The 16,981-nt window shown below is 43.7% G+C and overlaps 1 protein-coding gene across 1 annotated transcript; it reads right to left on the bottom strand.

Annotated features, from left to right (window-relative positions):
- Window positions 1-436: 436 nt before the first annotated feature.
- Window positions 437-10,944, bottom strand: LOC115004035 (endoribonuclease ZC3H12A-like). Its single transcript, XM_029426014.1, has 6 exons — window positions 10,745-10,944; window positions 9,546-9,982; window positions 6,183-6,322; window positions 3,466-3,700; window positions 3,242-3,348; window positions 437-1,691 (listed from the first exon to the last, which is right to left on the bottom strand). Exons 2-6 carry the CDS (start codon window positions 9,833-9,835, stop codon window positions 844-846), a joined length of 1,620 nt encoding a protein of 539 aa, XP_029281874.1. The 5' UTR covers window positions 9,836-9,982; window positions 10,745-10,944; the 3' UTR covers window positions 437-843.
- Between the last annotated feature and the right edge of the window lie 6,037 nt (window positions 10,945-16,981).

Below are 16,981 nucleotides of genomic sequence, written 5' to 3'. Positions count from 1 at the left end.
GGAACTTAAAGTTAACAATGGCTGCAGTCCATTTAGTTTCAGTTGCAGGGCTCTGGTATCGTGCATCACTGGGACACTAAGGTACCATTAATAATGTTGTTGATTATGCTTGTGCTCTTCCTTTTATGACCAGTCAGAATGTCTCTTGTGAGCTGTGTTCTTAAGAAAATCCACAACATCACTGTTTTTAGAGTGTTGAGCTCTTAAGTTCTGACAGGACCAAGGTCCATCTCACACCTGCAGGCGGAATCATCCCCACCACAGATGAGTCCAGTGAATGTGGTGTCGTCCACAAATGTTGCAGCAGATATTGGTATCATTCACTCTGCTGGAAAACAGTGGAGCGGCAGCTCTACGTTCAAATTTGATATTTATTATACCACTTTGGTGAAGAGTTCTCACCCACCTGTAGGGACAGGTTCATCATTGACAAATATTCAGAGCGATTGAGAGCTTTTATTTCACAGAATTCATATAAAACAGGACAGACATTCTTTACAGAAGTACACAATAGTATAGTGGAAATCCTCACTTTGAGGCAACATGAGAAAACAACACATGCTGCTTTAATTAAACATGTTCACTGCTACAATAAGTAGCATGAATGGAGTGTAGTGCATTGCACTTTTATACTAAAGATATAGCATTCAGTCATTTCACACATTCAGCTACATTTTCAAGACTTTATCAGATCCAGTCACTTTTTAATGCTTCAAATAAAGGGTTACTTTGGAATGTGTTCAAGCAAGAGTTACGTTTAGTCACAGTATGATCCCTAATAAAGAACAGAAGACATTTTCTTATTTTTTCATTTTTCACTTTGCTTTGGCATGAGAATGTAATCTAGAAGGAGATGTGGCTGCTCCTGTAGCTCTGGATCAGAGTAATCAGCTGAGTCATGTCTGAGATATGAGGGTAAGCGTTCATGACTTGCTCCACGGTGCTCTGAGGGAAGAGGGTGCTCAGCTGGCTCCTCAGGCCCCTCCTCTGCTCACTGGCCGGGCTCTTGGCTCTGTCCTGTGGCCACGGGTCCCTCTGTAAGCTGTGGCTCTGTCTGTACTGCTTCTCTAAAAAGTCTCCAGGATGCTCCCCGTTATGTGGAGGCAGAGCTGGGCAGGAGCCCCACGCTGGGTGGTGGGACATCCTTGTCTCCTGGTGAGCACAGCTGCACACGGGCCGTAGGCAGGGCACTGAGCCGCTGTGATTAGGGTAGAAATCTGCTCCTCTGCCGAGGCAGAGCCTCAGGCTGTTCCCACCAAAGGACCCTGAGAGCGAGCAGTCGTCGTGGCTGTAGCTGGCCACTCCGCTGCTGTAGCTATGAGGAGGACGCTCCATGCTGCAGGACACATCCTGGATGTAGAGCCTGGACATGGAGCTCTCCATGGAGCTGAAGGCCTCGTCCACATCGGGGCTCGGGCAGAGGTGCAGGCTTGTGTTGGGTTGGCTTCTGGGGCTGCTACTGTCTCTGTGATAGATGAAGTGCTCGCTGGGTGAAGCCCTGAGGGATAGATCTTCTATGCAGAGAGGCGGTGGTGTAGAGGAAATGTATCTGCAGTGTGTGTCCGGCTGGGCCGAGAAGTTCTTGGCTCTGTCTCTCAGCGCCCTCAGTTCATCGGCCACAGACAGCTGGGATTGGTTGGCCCGCTCTGGGTGGTAGAACTTGCACTTGACTCCATAAGTACACTTCTTTCCTAAAAGAAAGGAAGAAGAGGTTATTTATGGGCTCCACAGCTGTGAACCTGAAGATACCGTTAACACTGGATGTGTGTGTTTGCACATGCTTCACAAACAAATGAGCTGTAGCCTCCAGCTCCTCTGAGGCTGCAGGAGGGGCTGTAGTACTGGAGTCCAGGCTCAGTCTCAAGGCCATTTCTTTAAGCCTTGGACTTGACTTGGACTAGATTAAGTTGGTCTTGACTACAGCCCTGACTGTAGGACTCTTTGTATGATCCCCTGGTGTCTCTGGGGCCTTATTACTGATAGGCACTCCTCAGATAATATCTTCACCACAGATGGGTAGCCTTGCACAAGTTTCACATGCTTCACCGTGAAGGAAGGAAAGACAGAAGAAAACATCTCCACTCTGACAGCAGCCTCATTTCTTTTTCAATCAGCAAGTTTTTCATCAATTGTCTTAATGCTCATTCATGTTACAATCTAATCTAAAAAAATATTATGTTATGTTGAAATCATAATTTCAATGAAGACAGATGGAAACTTTTAAAGGAGTTACAAAGAAGTAATCTCTACAAACGGATATCTGCATATGAATTCTGAATTTGTAGCAACGGGACAAGATTTTGGTATCGGAAGTGTTTTGGTTACCGTTTGTAGTCTGTAGTATTGACCAATCACGTTTGAGCAGTCTTTGTTTGAATGCAGGTTAACAGTCCGTGTGGAGAGTAACAGAGGCGGAACCCACCGGCTAGCTTTTTGTTATCTAATAAATGAACTGTTAACTGAGTGTAAACTGGCTACTTATGAAACAATCCTGTCGTAGAGGTCGTCTCTCAACTCCAGTCTCACATCTCAAGTTGGTAATTGGACTCGGCTATCCACTGGCTAAACCAGAACCCCAGAAATATTGCCCGTTGTCCCCCAGAGGCTTATTGTTGTCAGACTGATCACTCTCTGAGCTCCTGATGTTGGCATGCTATCATTTGGTTAACCATCGTAGCTACCACGGCTCATGTTATTATATAGTTATATAATGTTTATTCGGCCAGTCCGTAACTTTGGTCCAAACTGAAATATGTAAGGGACTGAATAAAGTTTGGTCCAGATGTTCATGTTGCCCAAAGGTGTAATCCTCATGACACCACCAACAGGTCAGTGTTCACTCTTTTTATGAATAATAACCTGGATTGGCACACACTTTTGTTCCCGGAAGATGTGTCCTCATGATTTGTAATCCTGACTTCTCATAGTAATATGTTTAATATTTTTGGTTTACTTTATGACCAATGTATCTCCAAAAATCATCACACTCCATCAGTCTCAGCTACATTTTGTGTTTAGTGTACAAACATTATACCTGCTGAACATCAGAATATTCATTGTGAGCATGCTGACGTTAGCATGTTTCCATGGCTGCAGACTTGTTTCCAAACGGAACACAGGCGGATTCATGGGAATGTAAAAAGCACTGCAGATACTCTCTCTAAACGGCTTGTTGTTGTGCACTTTTAATCCCCCAGCAGAGTAGCAGGAAGTGTAGAAGTGTACAGAAGAGTAGACTGACCGTAAGGACAGTGCTGCAGCTTGTTGTCTGGGCTCCATGGCTTCTTCCACAGAAAGTCATCGATTGTGGGACCATTTCTCCCCAGAGGATCGTCTGGAGGCATGAACCTGCAGCAGCACAGAGATGCAGTAATGTAATAATAATAGTAATAAGTAGCGTTGTTTTGAACCTACTCTCTAACTATGTGTGTACAAGAGGTGCTGCATGTGCACCATCAGTCTTACTTGTCATTAGCGAAGGAGTACATCAGCAGCCTCTCCTCTATGAACGTCTTCCACTGGGGACTCTCTGTCTGCAGGTCGCGGTAGTTGTCGTTAGACACGATGATGCCGTCTGAGTCGAAGGCCAGTTTGACGATGTAGCGGTCATCGTAGCACACCACCCTCTTACCGTTTACGCAGCGAGATGGCGTGTACACCAGGATCTTCCTTCTCTCCAGCTCATGGAGAATGTGTTGATCTATGAAATACATGAAAATAGTGTTGTTTTATCATTATAATAAGGCTGAAGGTAGTAATACTAATACAAGTAAGTACTAATTAACAACACGTCCAGGCTTCAGTGGGCTTCTCAACTCTTTCACATTTTCAGCCTGAATGAGCCAACACTAGCTCAGCTGAAGTATGTTAAACCCAAAGAAATCCCCAGGATGCATTGCGGTTCTCAGAATTAGACCTTTTAAGGTGGCTTTCTTCCAGGAAGTTAACGGCAGAAAAATGAAGAAGGGTCTATAAACTTCCTAGATTAACATACTTCTTAAACCCAAACCAGATCTTTTCTTAAACCGAAGCCTACTGCGACCGCTTCAAGTGTTCAGATGTCCATTCATGGTAAAACTAGCATTGTTAACATTGTTTTTTTTTAACAAAACTGAACATTGTCTGATGAATTGTCACTTTCTTAAATCTAATTATGTATATGTTTTGTAAAAAAAAAATGTAAACATTCTTTGGATGTTTTCAATAAAATTCTGTGATCAGGAAAATTTAGGGTGAAACTGGTCAAAATTATTCAGCAACTACGGCTGCGCACTCACTTGGGGCTTCGTACACTTTGACGTGTGTATCCCTGAATATTCATCTTCAAGTGTAGTATTATAAGTATATAAATATTAATAATAAATAAATGGTTTCTTTCTGAGTGGAAACATTAAAAGGTTTATATATGAATGCAGCACAGTGTTCCATAACATAATGTTTGTATTTGTCTGTTTGTGATTATTGTTGTAACAATGTTCATGCTGCCCTCTTGGTCAGGTCACTCAGGTCTTCTCAATGAGACTTTTATCTGGTTAGATTAAATATATATATATATATATATATATATATTACAAACAAAGCTTAATGTAAGAAAAACAAGCCTTTCATGGACAATGGACAAACCGGTGAAGGTTAGCACTACATGTCAATGAGCAGGGAACTTGTCATGCTGCTGCCTATATGAGCTCTTATCTTTACTTTAGTTTCCTTGCTTTGATGGTGAGCTTTACACAGCGATCATAAAAAGTGTGAAACTGCACTTGGCACTGACCATGCTTCCTCCTAAACTGCTGATCGCTTTCAGAAAAGAAAATAGTTGTAGCTCCTTCTGATCCAACATGAATAAAATACTGGATTTCAGTTTTGGTGGTTAAACTTATTGTTTGAAACTTGTGTTTACACTGAACTCTATAAAGGATCCGGCTGCCAAACAGGAGGAAGAGAAAGTGTCAGAGTGGCATTACATGCCAGAACAGTTATACATATGATAATTTTTCCTATTTTATTGATTTTGCAGGAAAATTACAATATAATTATTGAATATACTTGTAGTGGACTGATGGATTTAAAAAGTATAAGTACAGTAAACTTGACCGTCGTCCAAAAATCTAAGTTTAAGACTTTATTTTTTTGTTAAGGAGAAAATAAAATCTCAGCTGAGCACTTTCCCTTAGCTCCATGAAGATTCTTAATCTGCTTTCTCTACCTGCTCAAGTACTCTGTACTCTACATGCTCAGGTACTCTGTACTCTACCTACTCAAGTACTCTGTACTCTACATGCTCAGGTACTCTGTGCTCTACATGCTCAGGTACTCTATATGCTCAGGTACTCTGTACTCTACCTGCTCAGGTACTCTGTACTCTACCTGCTCAGGTACTCTGTACTTTACCTGCTCAGGTACTCTGTACTCTACATGCTCAGGTACTCTGTACTCTACCTGCTCAGGTACTCTGTACTCTACCTGCTCAGGTACTCTGTACTCTATATGCTCAGGTACTCTGTCCTCTACCTGCTCAAGTACTCTGTCCTCTACCTGCTCAGGTACTCTGTACTCTACCTGCTCAGGTACTCTGTCCTCTACCTGCTCAGGTACTCTGTACTCTACATGCTCAGTTACTCTGTACTCTACCTGCTCAGGTACTCTGTACTCTACATGCACAGTTACTCTGTACTCTACCTGCTCAGGTACTCTGTACTCTACATGCTCAGTTACTCTGTACTCTACCTGCTCAGGTACTCTGTACTCTACCTGCTCAGGTACTCTGTACTCTACATACTCAGGTACACTGTACTCTACATGCACAGTTACTCTGTACTCTACCTGCTCAGGTACTCTGTACTTTTCATGCTCAAGTTTGACTTTGTCAAACATATAAGATTTTAGTGTCAGTTGGTGCATTCATAAAAGAGGCTTCAATTCTGGTTGGTCCTGATTAGCAGTGCTGAAATATGAAGGTTATTGTGATTCAACCACAGTCGCTGCAGCCACGTTTAAATCATTGTCTATAAAGCACCTGCAGCCATCTTATAATAGAATATAACATCAAAATTGGGCGAGGTCAGACCTGAACCTGAAGGGAAGACGTGCACATAGACCTGATTAAACTGTCCTAAAGAACATTCTTATAGTTGGTGGCATTTCCCTTTGACTGAATGAGCGGCTCAGTCAGCTGACCTTACCTGTGATAGGCGCCTCGGGTCGCGGCTGCTCCTTCCTCCACAGGGGAACGAACACGGTGATGTCTCGCAGACCTTTGTCCCAGAACCAGTTCACTGCCAGCTGGACACCCTGACACGAAAACACCTTCTTGTTGCCATGGCTACAAAGACACAGAAGCCAGAGTCAACAAAAAAAATAACTTCTTCTTTTGTGTTTCCGTGCACGTTATGCACACTCACATCTCTTCTCCCTTTTTCAGGAAGTAGACAGTGTTGTAAGGCATGTGCTCAGAGTTAACCACAGAGATGAGACATCACCTGATTCTCTTATTAATCCTAAAACGTCATGTTTACTGTACATTATGCAAAACAGTGGCAACGTTTTAAATTTAAATAATAAGAAAAGAGTTCTGCGCATTGCGCTCCCAGACTGCAGGGTTACTTAGTTCCTAGAGTCTCTAAGAGTACAATGGGAGCCAGAGCCTTCAGCTATCAAGCTCCTCTCCAGTGGAACCAGCTTCCAGTTTGTGTTCGGGAGGCAGACACACTCTCCACATTTAAGAGTAGGCTAAAGACTTTCCTTTTTGATAAAGCTTATAGTTAGGGCTGGCTCATGCTTGCCTTGGATCAGCCCCTAGTTATGCTGCTATAGGCTTAGACTGCCGGGGGACACCTCCCTGCTCTCCTCCCCTCCCTCTCCCCCTCTCTATCTGTATGCATTTATGTAAATGTATGTTACTAACACAGCATCCGGGGCATCATCCCCGGAATTTCTGTGTCTTTCATGTGGCAGGTTGCCACTGATAAAGTTTACGTCAGGATCATGAATCGTGGCTGCGCCTGCTGACCTGGTCCTGCTGGACACCGGGAAGCCTTTTTGACATTTTCCTGGATTCATCCAAACTTTCTCTTTTTTCAACACAACATCATTTCTGTCGAATGTTGTATTTGTACTATGTTGTTTATCCTGTACATACGACATCTATTGCACGTCTGTCCGTCCTGGGAGAGGGATCCCTCCTCAGTTGCTCTCCCTGAGGTTTCTTCCATTTTTCCCCCTTTAATTATGGGGTTTTTTTAAGAAGTTTTTCCTTGTGCGATGCGAGGGTCTAAGGACAGAGGGTGTCGTAACCTATACAGTCTGTAAAGCACACTGGGACAAATGTATAATATGTGATATTGGGCTATATAAATAAATTTGATTTGATTCTCACACAAAAAGAAAAACATTGTTTGGCATCATTTGAACAAAACTTATGAAGGTTTCTGATTGGTATACACAGAGGTCCTTACAGTCATTAAAGCTTAGTCAATATGAGAAAAACTGAATAAAGGGTACATTTTTGGGGAAAATAATAGATGGCTCTGAAAGTACGTTTTTAAAATGTAACATCCCGAAGGAAGAGGTATGATTGATATTTTATGTATGAGTTTTATGCATCTGAAAACCATTATCACTGCCATGTGCAATATTCACTGTTAAAAAAAATATATTACTTTTATTGTGTACTTGCCACTTTACTTTCTTGTTCTTATGCTGTAACAAGGTACAGAGTGGGACTAATAAAGGATATCTGATTGAATGAGTGCTTGAAACAACGTCAGATCTGTGAGGAGCTATCACTGGGAACTAACTGTCCTACATTTATAAAGATCTTGAACATGTACAAGCATTCAAATTTACTTTGTTACTTTTATTTTTAATGTGATCATGTTAACACTAATCATATAATCACTTTATTAAGTTGTTATGAACATGTTAGAAATGGTGTTACCTATTTACAGAACCAGCAGACACAGAGCAACATTGTCATTATTTGGAATCATGATTGTGTTCACCTGACAAAGTCTAATATTCTCTCTATTTTTTAGCTGTTTGGTCTCAACCAAGAGACATATCTGTCTCTTCAGCTGCTAAATGCTCCACTACATTCACCTGCTGGTGTCCAACTGTGTCTGTCTGCTGCTCAGCAGGTAGAGTACTGATGAGGCTGAGGAGAGCCGAGAGACTGAACCAAACAGTAAAACTATAAAACCCACACAACGGACTAAAAGAGGCTGAAACACTGCAGAGTGATCATGCTCAGTGGGTTTGTCACTATGACACACAGGCATTTACCGCGCAGGGTGGGGCTAACAAAAGATGACATTGAGATGCATTATGATAAATGTAGGAGCCATACGTAGAACTTTTGAATCTGTCTCTAACAAATCTCACAACCTCATCGAAGTGCTAACTAAACATATAGGGTGACATGGAGAATGAAAACAAAGTGTTTGAGTTTCCCAGCAGATCAGGAGAATTCTGAGGAAGGAAACGAAAAGAAGAGTCTCCCTGTGACATTCCCCGCCTGAGGCCGGACTACAGTTGCACTGCCTCACCTGGGAGGAAAGGTGTGACAGTAAATACTTTAGCCTTCTTCCTCTTTCAACTCACTTCATGTCCTTACAGGACTACGTGTTGTGGAAACATCGCTCTATTGTTTTCCATTTTATATTCATATCATGCGCTCCTCCTATTGGCCATGTTGTTTGTTTGAGCAAATTTTGTAACCAATTTAGGTCAGGTCAACCATTAGATTATATAATGCAGGAATGTCACTCAAGTCACAATAGATAAAGCATCATCTAAACAGCAATCTGCTGGGAAGATAAACACGGGCATTATGTGAACTTAAATTGAGTACAAAAAAAATACAGGCGCACATCATGTTTTCACTTCCCATATGTCTAAAGAGGAAGTGTGCTGCATGAAGTGAAACAAGATTTGACACAAATAGAGACGCTGGTATACGGAAAATATAACTCTAAAATAGTGCAGTTAGATGTTCTTTTACACGTGAATGAACATCTCTGCTCTTGCCTCATACCTTAAGAAAGTATTTTTTCCAGCAAATAAAGAAAAAAAGGTTTTCTCTCATTGCCATGTAAAATGTCCTTTAATGTTTGGCTTGGCGCAAGAATGAAATGCAAGTTAAACAAAAAAAGTACTGCACTTGAGTACAATTTTGAGATACCTGTACTTTATTTCCACGTTACGTTACTACATACTTGTACATCTCAGAGGCATATATCTTTGACAACTATAGTTAATTTGTAGATTAAGATTTAGAATTCAAAGCTTTGAAAATACGATGCATCAATAAAGACAGAAGATCCAAATTAATTAAATGAGCTCTACCTTGACTAGTATTAAATCCTGCTAATGTATTAAGGCTATAATATTAATATAATAACATTCTGATAATGATTAAATAATATAACCCTCTGAAATGGACTCAACAAATACTTTTGACACTTCAAGAACATTTGACTAAAAATACAGGTCTAGCCCGATCCTGAATGACGGCACAGTTTACAAAGTGTTTTGTGAATGAGTCTCACCTCATGGCCACGTTGCTTCCATCTATAACGACGGGTCTGAAGCCAGCCAGCAGCTCTCTGTCCGGCCCAGCTCTGGGCTGACTGTGAGCAGGGCTGCAGCCTCTGGAGACCAGCCTGGGGCTGTCGGGGACACTCTTGTTGCTTCGAGTGTGGCAGGTCTTTATCAGCTCCTCCAGGATATCATTGGTCTGGGCATCATGGCGGAGGCTCTCCAGCACCCTCAGGATGTCACTGTGAGAGTATCCCAACTTGAGAAATCGCTCTACTTTGGCGTGCTGCTGCTGGTCCATCCTGTGTGTTCCTCTCCTCTGTCTTCTCACGGTTGTCTGTCTGGGGAATCCTCCTCACCTCCTTATTCTGGCTTGTCAGCGTCTCCACAGCAACGGCCTTTGTTGACAGGTGTCAGAAGGGGATGGAGGCAGAGCCGACCTCTGTCACTTTAAACATAGGAAGCACAGCTGTGGTCACTCAGGGCTCGATAGATCAATGAACTGAGGTATGTCACACCTGATAGAATCTGCTCTGCCTACCACAACTCAACGCACGCACAAACACAGCTGACGTCACGCTGGTTCAGAAAGCCCCGTCACACACACAAACGCAAACGCACACACACACAAGCCTTGCCCCGTCCACAGGCTGTGTTGCTCTCTGTGGAAAGCCCCTGATAGATCACACTCATGTGTTTGAGGGTGAAGCATGTTAAATGACTCAACCCACTTCTTCCACTTTTCCTTCCACTCTCAGAGCTATTCTAGTACAAAACTTTAACAGACTTTTCACACGGTATTACACCTGAAACAATGTGTCAACTTGACATTTGAAGTATGAGGAAGATATGTTTTTATGTGAGGCAGCCTCCCCTGTACGTGGGGCTTGGCTTTGCACAGGCTTGCTACAACCTGCACCAAACCACATCCTCTGCTGTTGAGTCGACACTCAGTTCATCAACAAAGCGCTCATGTTTTCCCCTGAAAATGAGAAGATTATCTCTGCTTGATTGCCTCACAACCTCCAGCAACCTTTGCTCTTTGTGACTCTGTACTCACTTTGCCTCCGGCTCCTACTCGTCTCTCACTATCTCAAATACAACAGGTCTGAACAAGACAAGAGTGCCGGCTCTGCTGAGAGTTTACATTCAACACAAACAGTAGAGCGACACGTCACATCATTCAAGAGGATTCTGATTGTGTACTTACATTTAACCAGTGCGGGATCGCAGCAGAGTCCCTCTGTGTGTGAGCTGCTCTCAGTCTGACAAGCTGACCTGTGTGAGTGGAGTTGCACTTATTACTCACAGGAGGAAGTAACTGCTTGCTGCTGAGAAGCTGTGATCTCTACTTCCTCATCAGGAGCCTTACAGATTTATTTCTCCTGTTTTGTGAGCTCTCTCTGGGGTGTGGTGAAGTAATGCTGACTGATGTCTGTGATAAAGCTGCACAGAGCGCCAGGAAGATTGCTGAGCTTTTATCAGTCATTCACACTTTTGATTTTAATCCTTCATTTTAGTACACAGGGAAACAGCCGTTATAGTAATCAGTTTACACACAGTTTACATACAGATGCAACAAACAAGACCTATTATGTTCAGAGAACTTTAGTGGAGATATTTAATTTCTGTTTTACACCATGAAAAACATAGCAAACATGTAAGACTGATCTAACCTTTTTCAGATATTCAATATCAATAAAAATGTGTGTGCGTGTGCGTATGCGGATGCGCGTGTGTGATCGGAGTGGCAGCACAAGAACCGGAGGTAAAATTGCTGATTGGAATTTGTCATTTATGCTGACGTACAGGTAAGTCAACGATTAAAGACAGTGCTGTGTTTTTCAGGAAGGACAATGGAAAGTTTGAATCAGAAGAACAAGGAAATGATTTGATGTGTATGATGATATTGGAAATCTACAGCAACATACTTTATGGCAAATTATTTTTACAACTTATCCACTTTTTCTTGGTAAATGTCAAAGCTTACATTTTTATTATTAAATAATAACAACATTGTGACAATAATAAATGTTTGTTATAATGATGGACTGACTCATCACATTACAAGGAAATGTTCTTGTTAAAACACAAGTTGGTATGTTGCTGTTCCTTCCATTGCAGCATGAGAAATATCCAGTAAATGGCAACAGACAGACAGACTGTGTGACAGTGACTGCTTTACATGGTTTTTAAAGTTTCAATATTTGGTATGATAATGAGAAAAATTGATTACACTGATAAAACACATTAACCATTAAGTAGTATGCATATATCTCACCCAAGCACACTTTGACATGTTGACTTCAGGGGGATGGAACCACAGCTGCCTCTGCTGGGCTCTTGAATATAGACATAACGTGACTATGATGTATTAATCTCGTGCACTGGGAGGATTGTCATTATCCTTCAGAAGTTCATAGAATTTCATCATTATTTCAAGTACACCTGGTTTGTGAATGTCTGTGACCTTTATTATTGCATTATGCTATGCTTTGTGTTTGTCAACATTGTGTTCATAAATGCAGTCATGTCAACAGAAGCCCAGGCTGTACGATTGGACAGTCATTTAAATGTGACTGCAAAGAATGATCCTTTGTGATTTTCTCATTAACAATAAACCCGACAGTTCAGTTATATTTGAACGCTTTCAGTGCTTATACTTAACTCTAACTGCTTATACTGACACTTCACCAGCTAGTGCTTCCACTACAATCTGAAACTTAAAAATGCTTACCCTGATAACGTTTCCACTCATCTCTACTTATTTCAACTGAACAACTCAACTGACATGGGAATAGCTTCCATTGCTTCCATTTCAATGGACACTTGAAACCCGTTCAGTGCTTCAAGTTCTCCTTAGTGCTTCAGCTGGAACACGAATACATTTCATATCATAAACATTTTATGAACCGATTTTAACCTTTCAGCAGCAATTTTCAGCATAGTACACATTTAGCCTTTCTTACTTTTCTATTATATTATAGCTAACAATTGGTAGTGTAAAATGTAATTTATAAAAATATTATGTATGCTTTCATCTGACAGTAAACATCAATCTTTTTAAAGATTATTTTGGGTCTTTTTCCTTTATTATTTAGAACAGCTGGAGAGAGACAGGAAAGGTGGAGAAGAGAAAGAACATGTAGGAAAGGACTCAGCCTTAATACTGTACGAGAGCCCGATCGACCAGGTGAGCAACCATCAATCTTTTCTTTCAATCCATCTCTCCGCAGAGATTAGAAACAAATCACACAGAAAATAACAATCGTTCATTCCAAAGAACATCAATCTAAGTACTACTGACCTTCCAGTAGACTGATCCATCCTATACAGCACACTTACACTGTGTCTGCATGAGTGAATGTATGTAACGAGGTATGTGTCTTTGATATGGACCTGGACCGACAGCAGTGTGACACTGACAGCTTGCAGGACAAGCTACCATTCAGCTCATTTAAGCTTCTTGTATTCCTTCCATGAACATACTGATGGCATGAGCAAGTGAGCTGAGCAGCAGAGAACAATGTAGACCTGACATGAGTCAATCCAACACTGAGAAGGACCTTTGTGAACTGAAACACCTTGGTTCAGTATTCTGCTAGCTCAGCTTGAACACATTCAAATGACTGGAAACGTCACTTTTATCTTTTGCGTTTGTGTTGCTTCCGCCTGGGGGAGTGAAGCTGTGCAACCCTTTTGTTCCACGCTGCTCGCTGCTGTCACCTTTCAGACTTTATTCAGCTTCACTACTGAATACTTATTTCCATTTCTGCTGCACTCAACTCCACCCACAAAACTTCTGAAAGTCTTTTCGGGAAGTTAAAAACATTGTGTGGCCACTTTCTAAAAAATGACGTATTAAATCAAGGGAATATGCATGTGTTTTTGTGGTTAGGTTTGCTGATGATTACACTGAGAATTCAAGTTAATTCCTGCATCTACAGTCCTGTAATGCACACTTACTTAAAGCTTACTCATCATGGATACATTCTTAATGTCGTCCCTGTAACTGAGCCTGACATGTTTTTATCTGTGGACGTCTAAAAGATGTTGCCCGTACAACAATAGAAAGGATCGGTAACATTCGAATTTGAGATCAAGATTACTTTCTGTTGTATTTGATCTTATCATCTCACACCTTGCCTCTCTGGGAACCATCACCTTATCGTGGTGGAGAGGTTTGTGTGTCCCTATGAACCTGAGAGCTGTGTTGTCTGGAGCCTAGTGCTCCTGGTAGGGTCTCCCAAGGCAAATTGGTCTCAGGTGAGGGGCCAGACTAAGAATGGTTCAAAAATGACTTCATGAAAGAAAGGAAAAGGAAAGGAGAGACCCTGCCCGGAGGAAGCCCGGGGCCCCCGTCTGGAGCCAGGCCCAGAGGGAGGGCCCGACAGCGAGCGCCTGGTGGCCGGGTTTGCCACGGAGCCCGGTCGGGCACAGCCCGAAGAAGCTACGTGGTGCCTCCCATCCATCCATCCTGTGGGCCCACCACTCATGGGAAAAACCGCTGGGGTCGGGTGCGCTGTCACATGGGTGGCAGTGATGGTCAGGGACCTCGACGGACCAGACCCGGGCAGCAGAGGCTGGCTCTGGGGACGTGGAACTTCACCTCTCTGTGGGGGAAGGAGCCGGAACTAGTGCGGGAGGTGGATCGCTACCAGTTGGATCTGGTGGGGCTTACCTCCACGCACAGTCTTGGCTCTGGAACCGTACTCCTGGATAGGGGTTGGACTCTATTCTTCTCCGGAGTTGCCCAAGGTGTGAGGCGTCGGGCCGGGGTGGGGATACTCACTAGCCCCCGGCTGAGCGCCGCTACGTTGGAGTTTATCCCGGTGGACGAGAGGGTCGCCTCCCTACGCCTTCGGGTTATGGGGGGGAAAACTCTGACTGTTGTTTGTGCCTATGCCCCAAACCGCAGTTCTGAGTATTCGGCCTTCTTGGAGACCCTGAATGGAGCCCTGCAGGGGGCTCCAGTAATCCATCCCTGTGGAGGTTGGGGGCATTGAACCTGAGTGGGCGATGTTCAAAACCTCTATTGCTGAAGCTGCGGTGATGAGCTGTGGTCTCAAGGTCTTAGGTGCCTCAAGGGGCGGTAACCCTCGAACACCGTGGTGGACCCCGGTGGTCAGGGAAGCCGTCCGACTGAAGAAGGAGTCCTTCCGGGTTATGTTATCCGGGAGGACTCCGGAAACAGTTGCAGGGTATCGAAGGACTAGAAGGGCGGCAGCTTCTGCCGTGTCAGAGGCAAAGCAGCGGGTGTGGGAGAAGTTCGGAGAAGCTATGGAGAAGGACTTTCGGTCGGCACCAAGGTGCTTCTGGAAAACCATCCGGCACCTCAGGAGGGGGAAGCGAGGAACCATCCAAGCTGTGTACAGCAAGGGTGGGACCCTGCTGACTTCAACTGAGAAGGTTATCGGCCGGTGGAAGGAGCACTTTGAGGAACTCCTGAATCCGACTAACACGCCCTCTATGGTTGAGGCAGAGCTGGAAGCTGATGGGGGATCATCGTCAATTTCCCTGATGGAAGTCACTGAGGTAGTCAAACAACTCCACAGTGGCAAAGCCGCAGGGGTTGATGAGATCTGTCCAGAAATGCTGAAGGCTTTGGGTGTTGAGGGGCTGTCTTGGTTGACACGCCTCGTCAACATTGCGTGGAAGTCTGGGACAGTGCCTAGGGGTTGGCAGACCGGGGTGGTGGTTCCCCTATTTAAAAAGGGGGACCAGAGAGTGTGTGCCAACTACAGGGGTATCACACTTCTCAGCCTCCCTGGTAAAGTCTACTCCAAGGTACTGGAAAGGAGGGTTCGGCCGGTAGTCGAACCTCTGATTGAAGAGGAACAATGCGGATTCCGTCCTGGTCGTGGAACAACGGACCAACTCTTCACTCTCGCAAGGATCCTGGAGGGGGCCTGGGAGTACGCCCATCCGGTCTACATGTGTTTTGTGGATCTGGAGAAGGCGTATGACCGGGTCCCCCGGGTGATACTGTGGGAGGTGCTGCGGGAGTATGGGGTGAGGGGGTCACTTTTGAGGGCCATCCAATCCCTGTACGCCCAAAGCGAGAGTTGTGTCCGGATACTCGGCAGTAAGTCGGACTCGTTTCCCGTGAATGTTGGCCTCCGCCAGGGCTGCGCTTTATCACCAATCCTGTTCGTGATTTTCATGGATAGGATATCGAGGCGTAGTCGTGGAGGAGAGGGGTTGCAGTTCGGTGACCTGAGGATCTCATCGCTGCTCTTTGCAGATGATGTGGTCCTTATGGCATCATCGGTCTGTGACCTTCAACAGTCACTGGATCGGTTCGCAGCCGAGTGTGAAGCGGTTGGGATGAGGATCAGCACCTCCAAATCTGAGGCCATGGCTCTCAGCAGGAAACCGGTGGATTGCCTACTCCGGGTAGGGAATGAGCCATTACCCCAAGTGAAGGAGTTCAAGTACCTCGGGGTCTTGTTCGCGAGTGAGGGGACAATGGAGCGAGAGATTGGCCGGAGAATCGGAGCAGCGGGGGCGGTATTACAGTCACTTTACCGCACCGTTGTGACGAAAAGAGAGCTGAGCCAGAAGGCAAAGCTCTCAATCTACCGGTCGATCTTCGTTCCTACCCTCACCTATGGTCATGAAGGCTGGGTCATGACCGAAAGAACAAGATCACGGGTACAAGCGGCCGAAATGGACGATGGATGGATGGATGGATCTCACACCTTAACATTCCTCAAACCATTCGCCTTGGACTTGCAGCCTGAGATGTTAGCTTGAGTTTGTTGAATGAGAGGGAGACTCACTCCACCCAGACATCTTCCATGCCCTATACTGATAGGAAAGTAAAAAACCCCACCTGTTATAAACTAAAGTCAGGTGAGGTATTAATTATCCACCACTTTTATTCTAACCTGGGCAGTGTGTAATGGGAAGTGGAAGTAAATAACAGAGAAGGAAGTCTGTAGAATCAAATGACAAACAGAGGTGGACAAAGTATAATTAAATTCAGTAACAGTGTAGAAACAGGTACTGCATTCTAAATCTTACAAAAAGTAAAATCACAAAATATAATTAAAATGCCAAAAGTAAAACTCCTCATATTGCAGAATATTTGTTATATTACTGGATTATACTGAGAGAAAAATGTACGCATCACTTTAATGCTGCAGCTGGTAAAGGAGGGGCTCATTTAATTACTTTATATAATGCTGTATAACTTAATCCATAATATCTCAAAATTAAAATTGTACTTATTGTAGTAAATATTCATCCAGCAAGTTCTTTATATCTAGCATATATGATAAATAATGTGTAATATTCAATGACGTGTGATATTCACTATATTGAAACTGGTTTATGACCGCACAGCAAATTGTCATATAGTAGGGAAAAGAAGGCCCCCCAAGTTAAGGACAGATTTATGAGACCCTTAGCATATCGCGATGGAGATAAGGGAGTGACATGCGGC

Source organism: Cottoperca gobio, chromosome 24, assembly GCF_900634415.1.
Source record: "Cottoperca gobio chromosome 24, fCotGob3.1, whole genome shotgun sequence".
In the NCBI taxonomy this organism is placed as follows: Eukaryota; Metazoa; Chordata; class Actinopteri; order Perciformes; family Bovichtidae; genus Cottoperca; species Cottoperca gobio.
This window is presented reverse-complemented; position numbering and strand designations above follow the sequence as displayed.

Bases quoted from the DNA above. Each gene is read 5' to 3' on its own strand.
- LOC115004035 (XM_029426014.1), bottom strand. From the start codon at position 9,835: ATGGACCAGCAGCAGCACGCCAAAGTAGAGCGATTTCTCAAGTTGGGA. The intron at 3,349-3,465 runs GTAAGACTGATG...GTGCTGCTGCAG, and splicing joins TACTCCTTCGCTAATGACAA to GTTCATGCCTCCAGACGATC. The intron at 1,692-3,241 runs GTCAGTCTACTC...CCTTTCTTTTAG, and splicing joins GCTGCAGCACTGTCCTTACG to GAAAGAAGTGTACTTATGGA.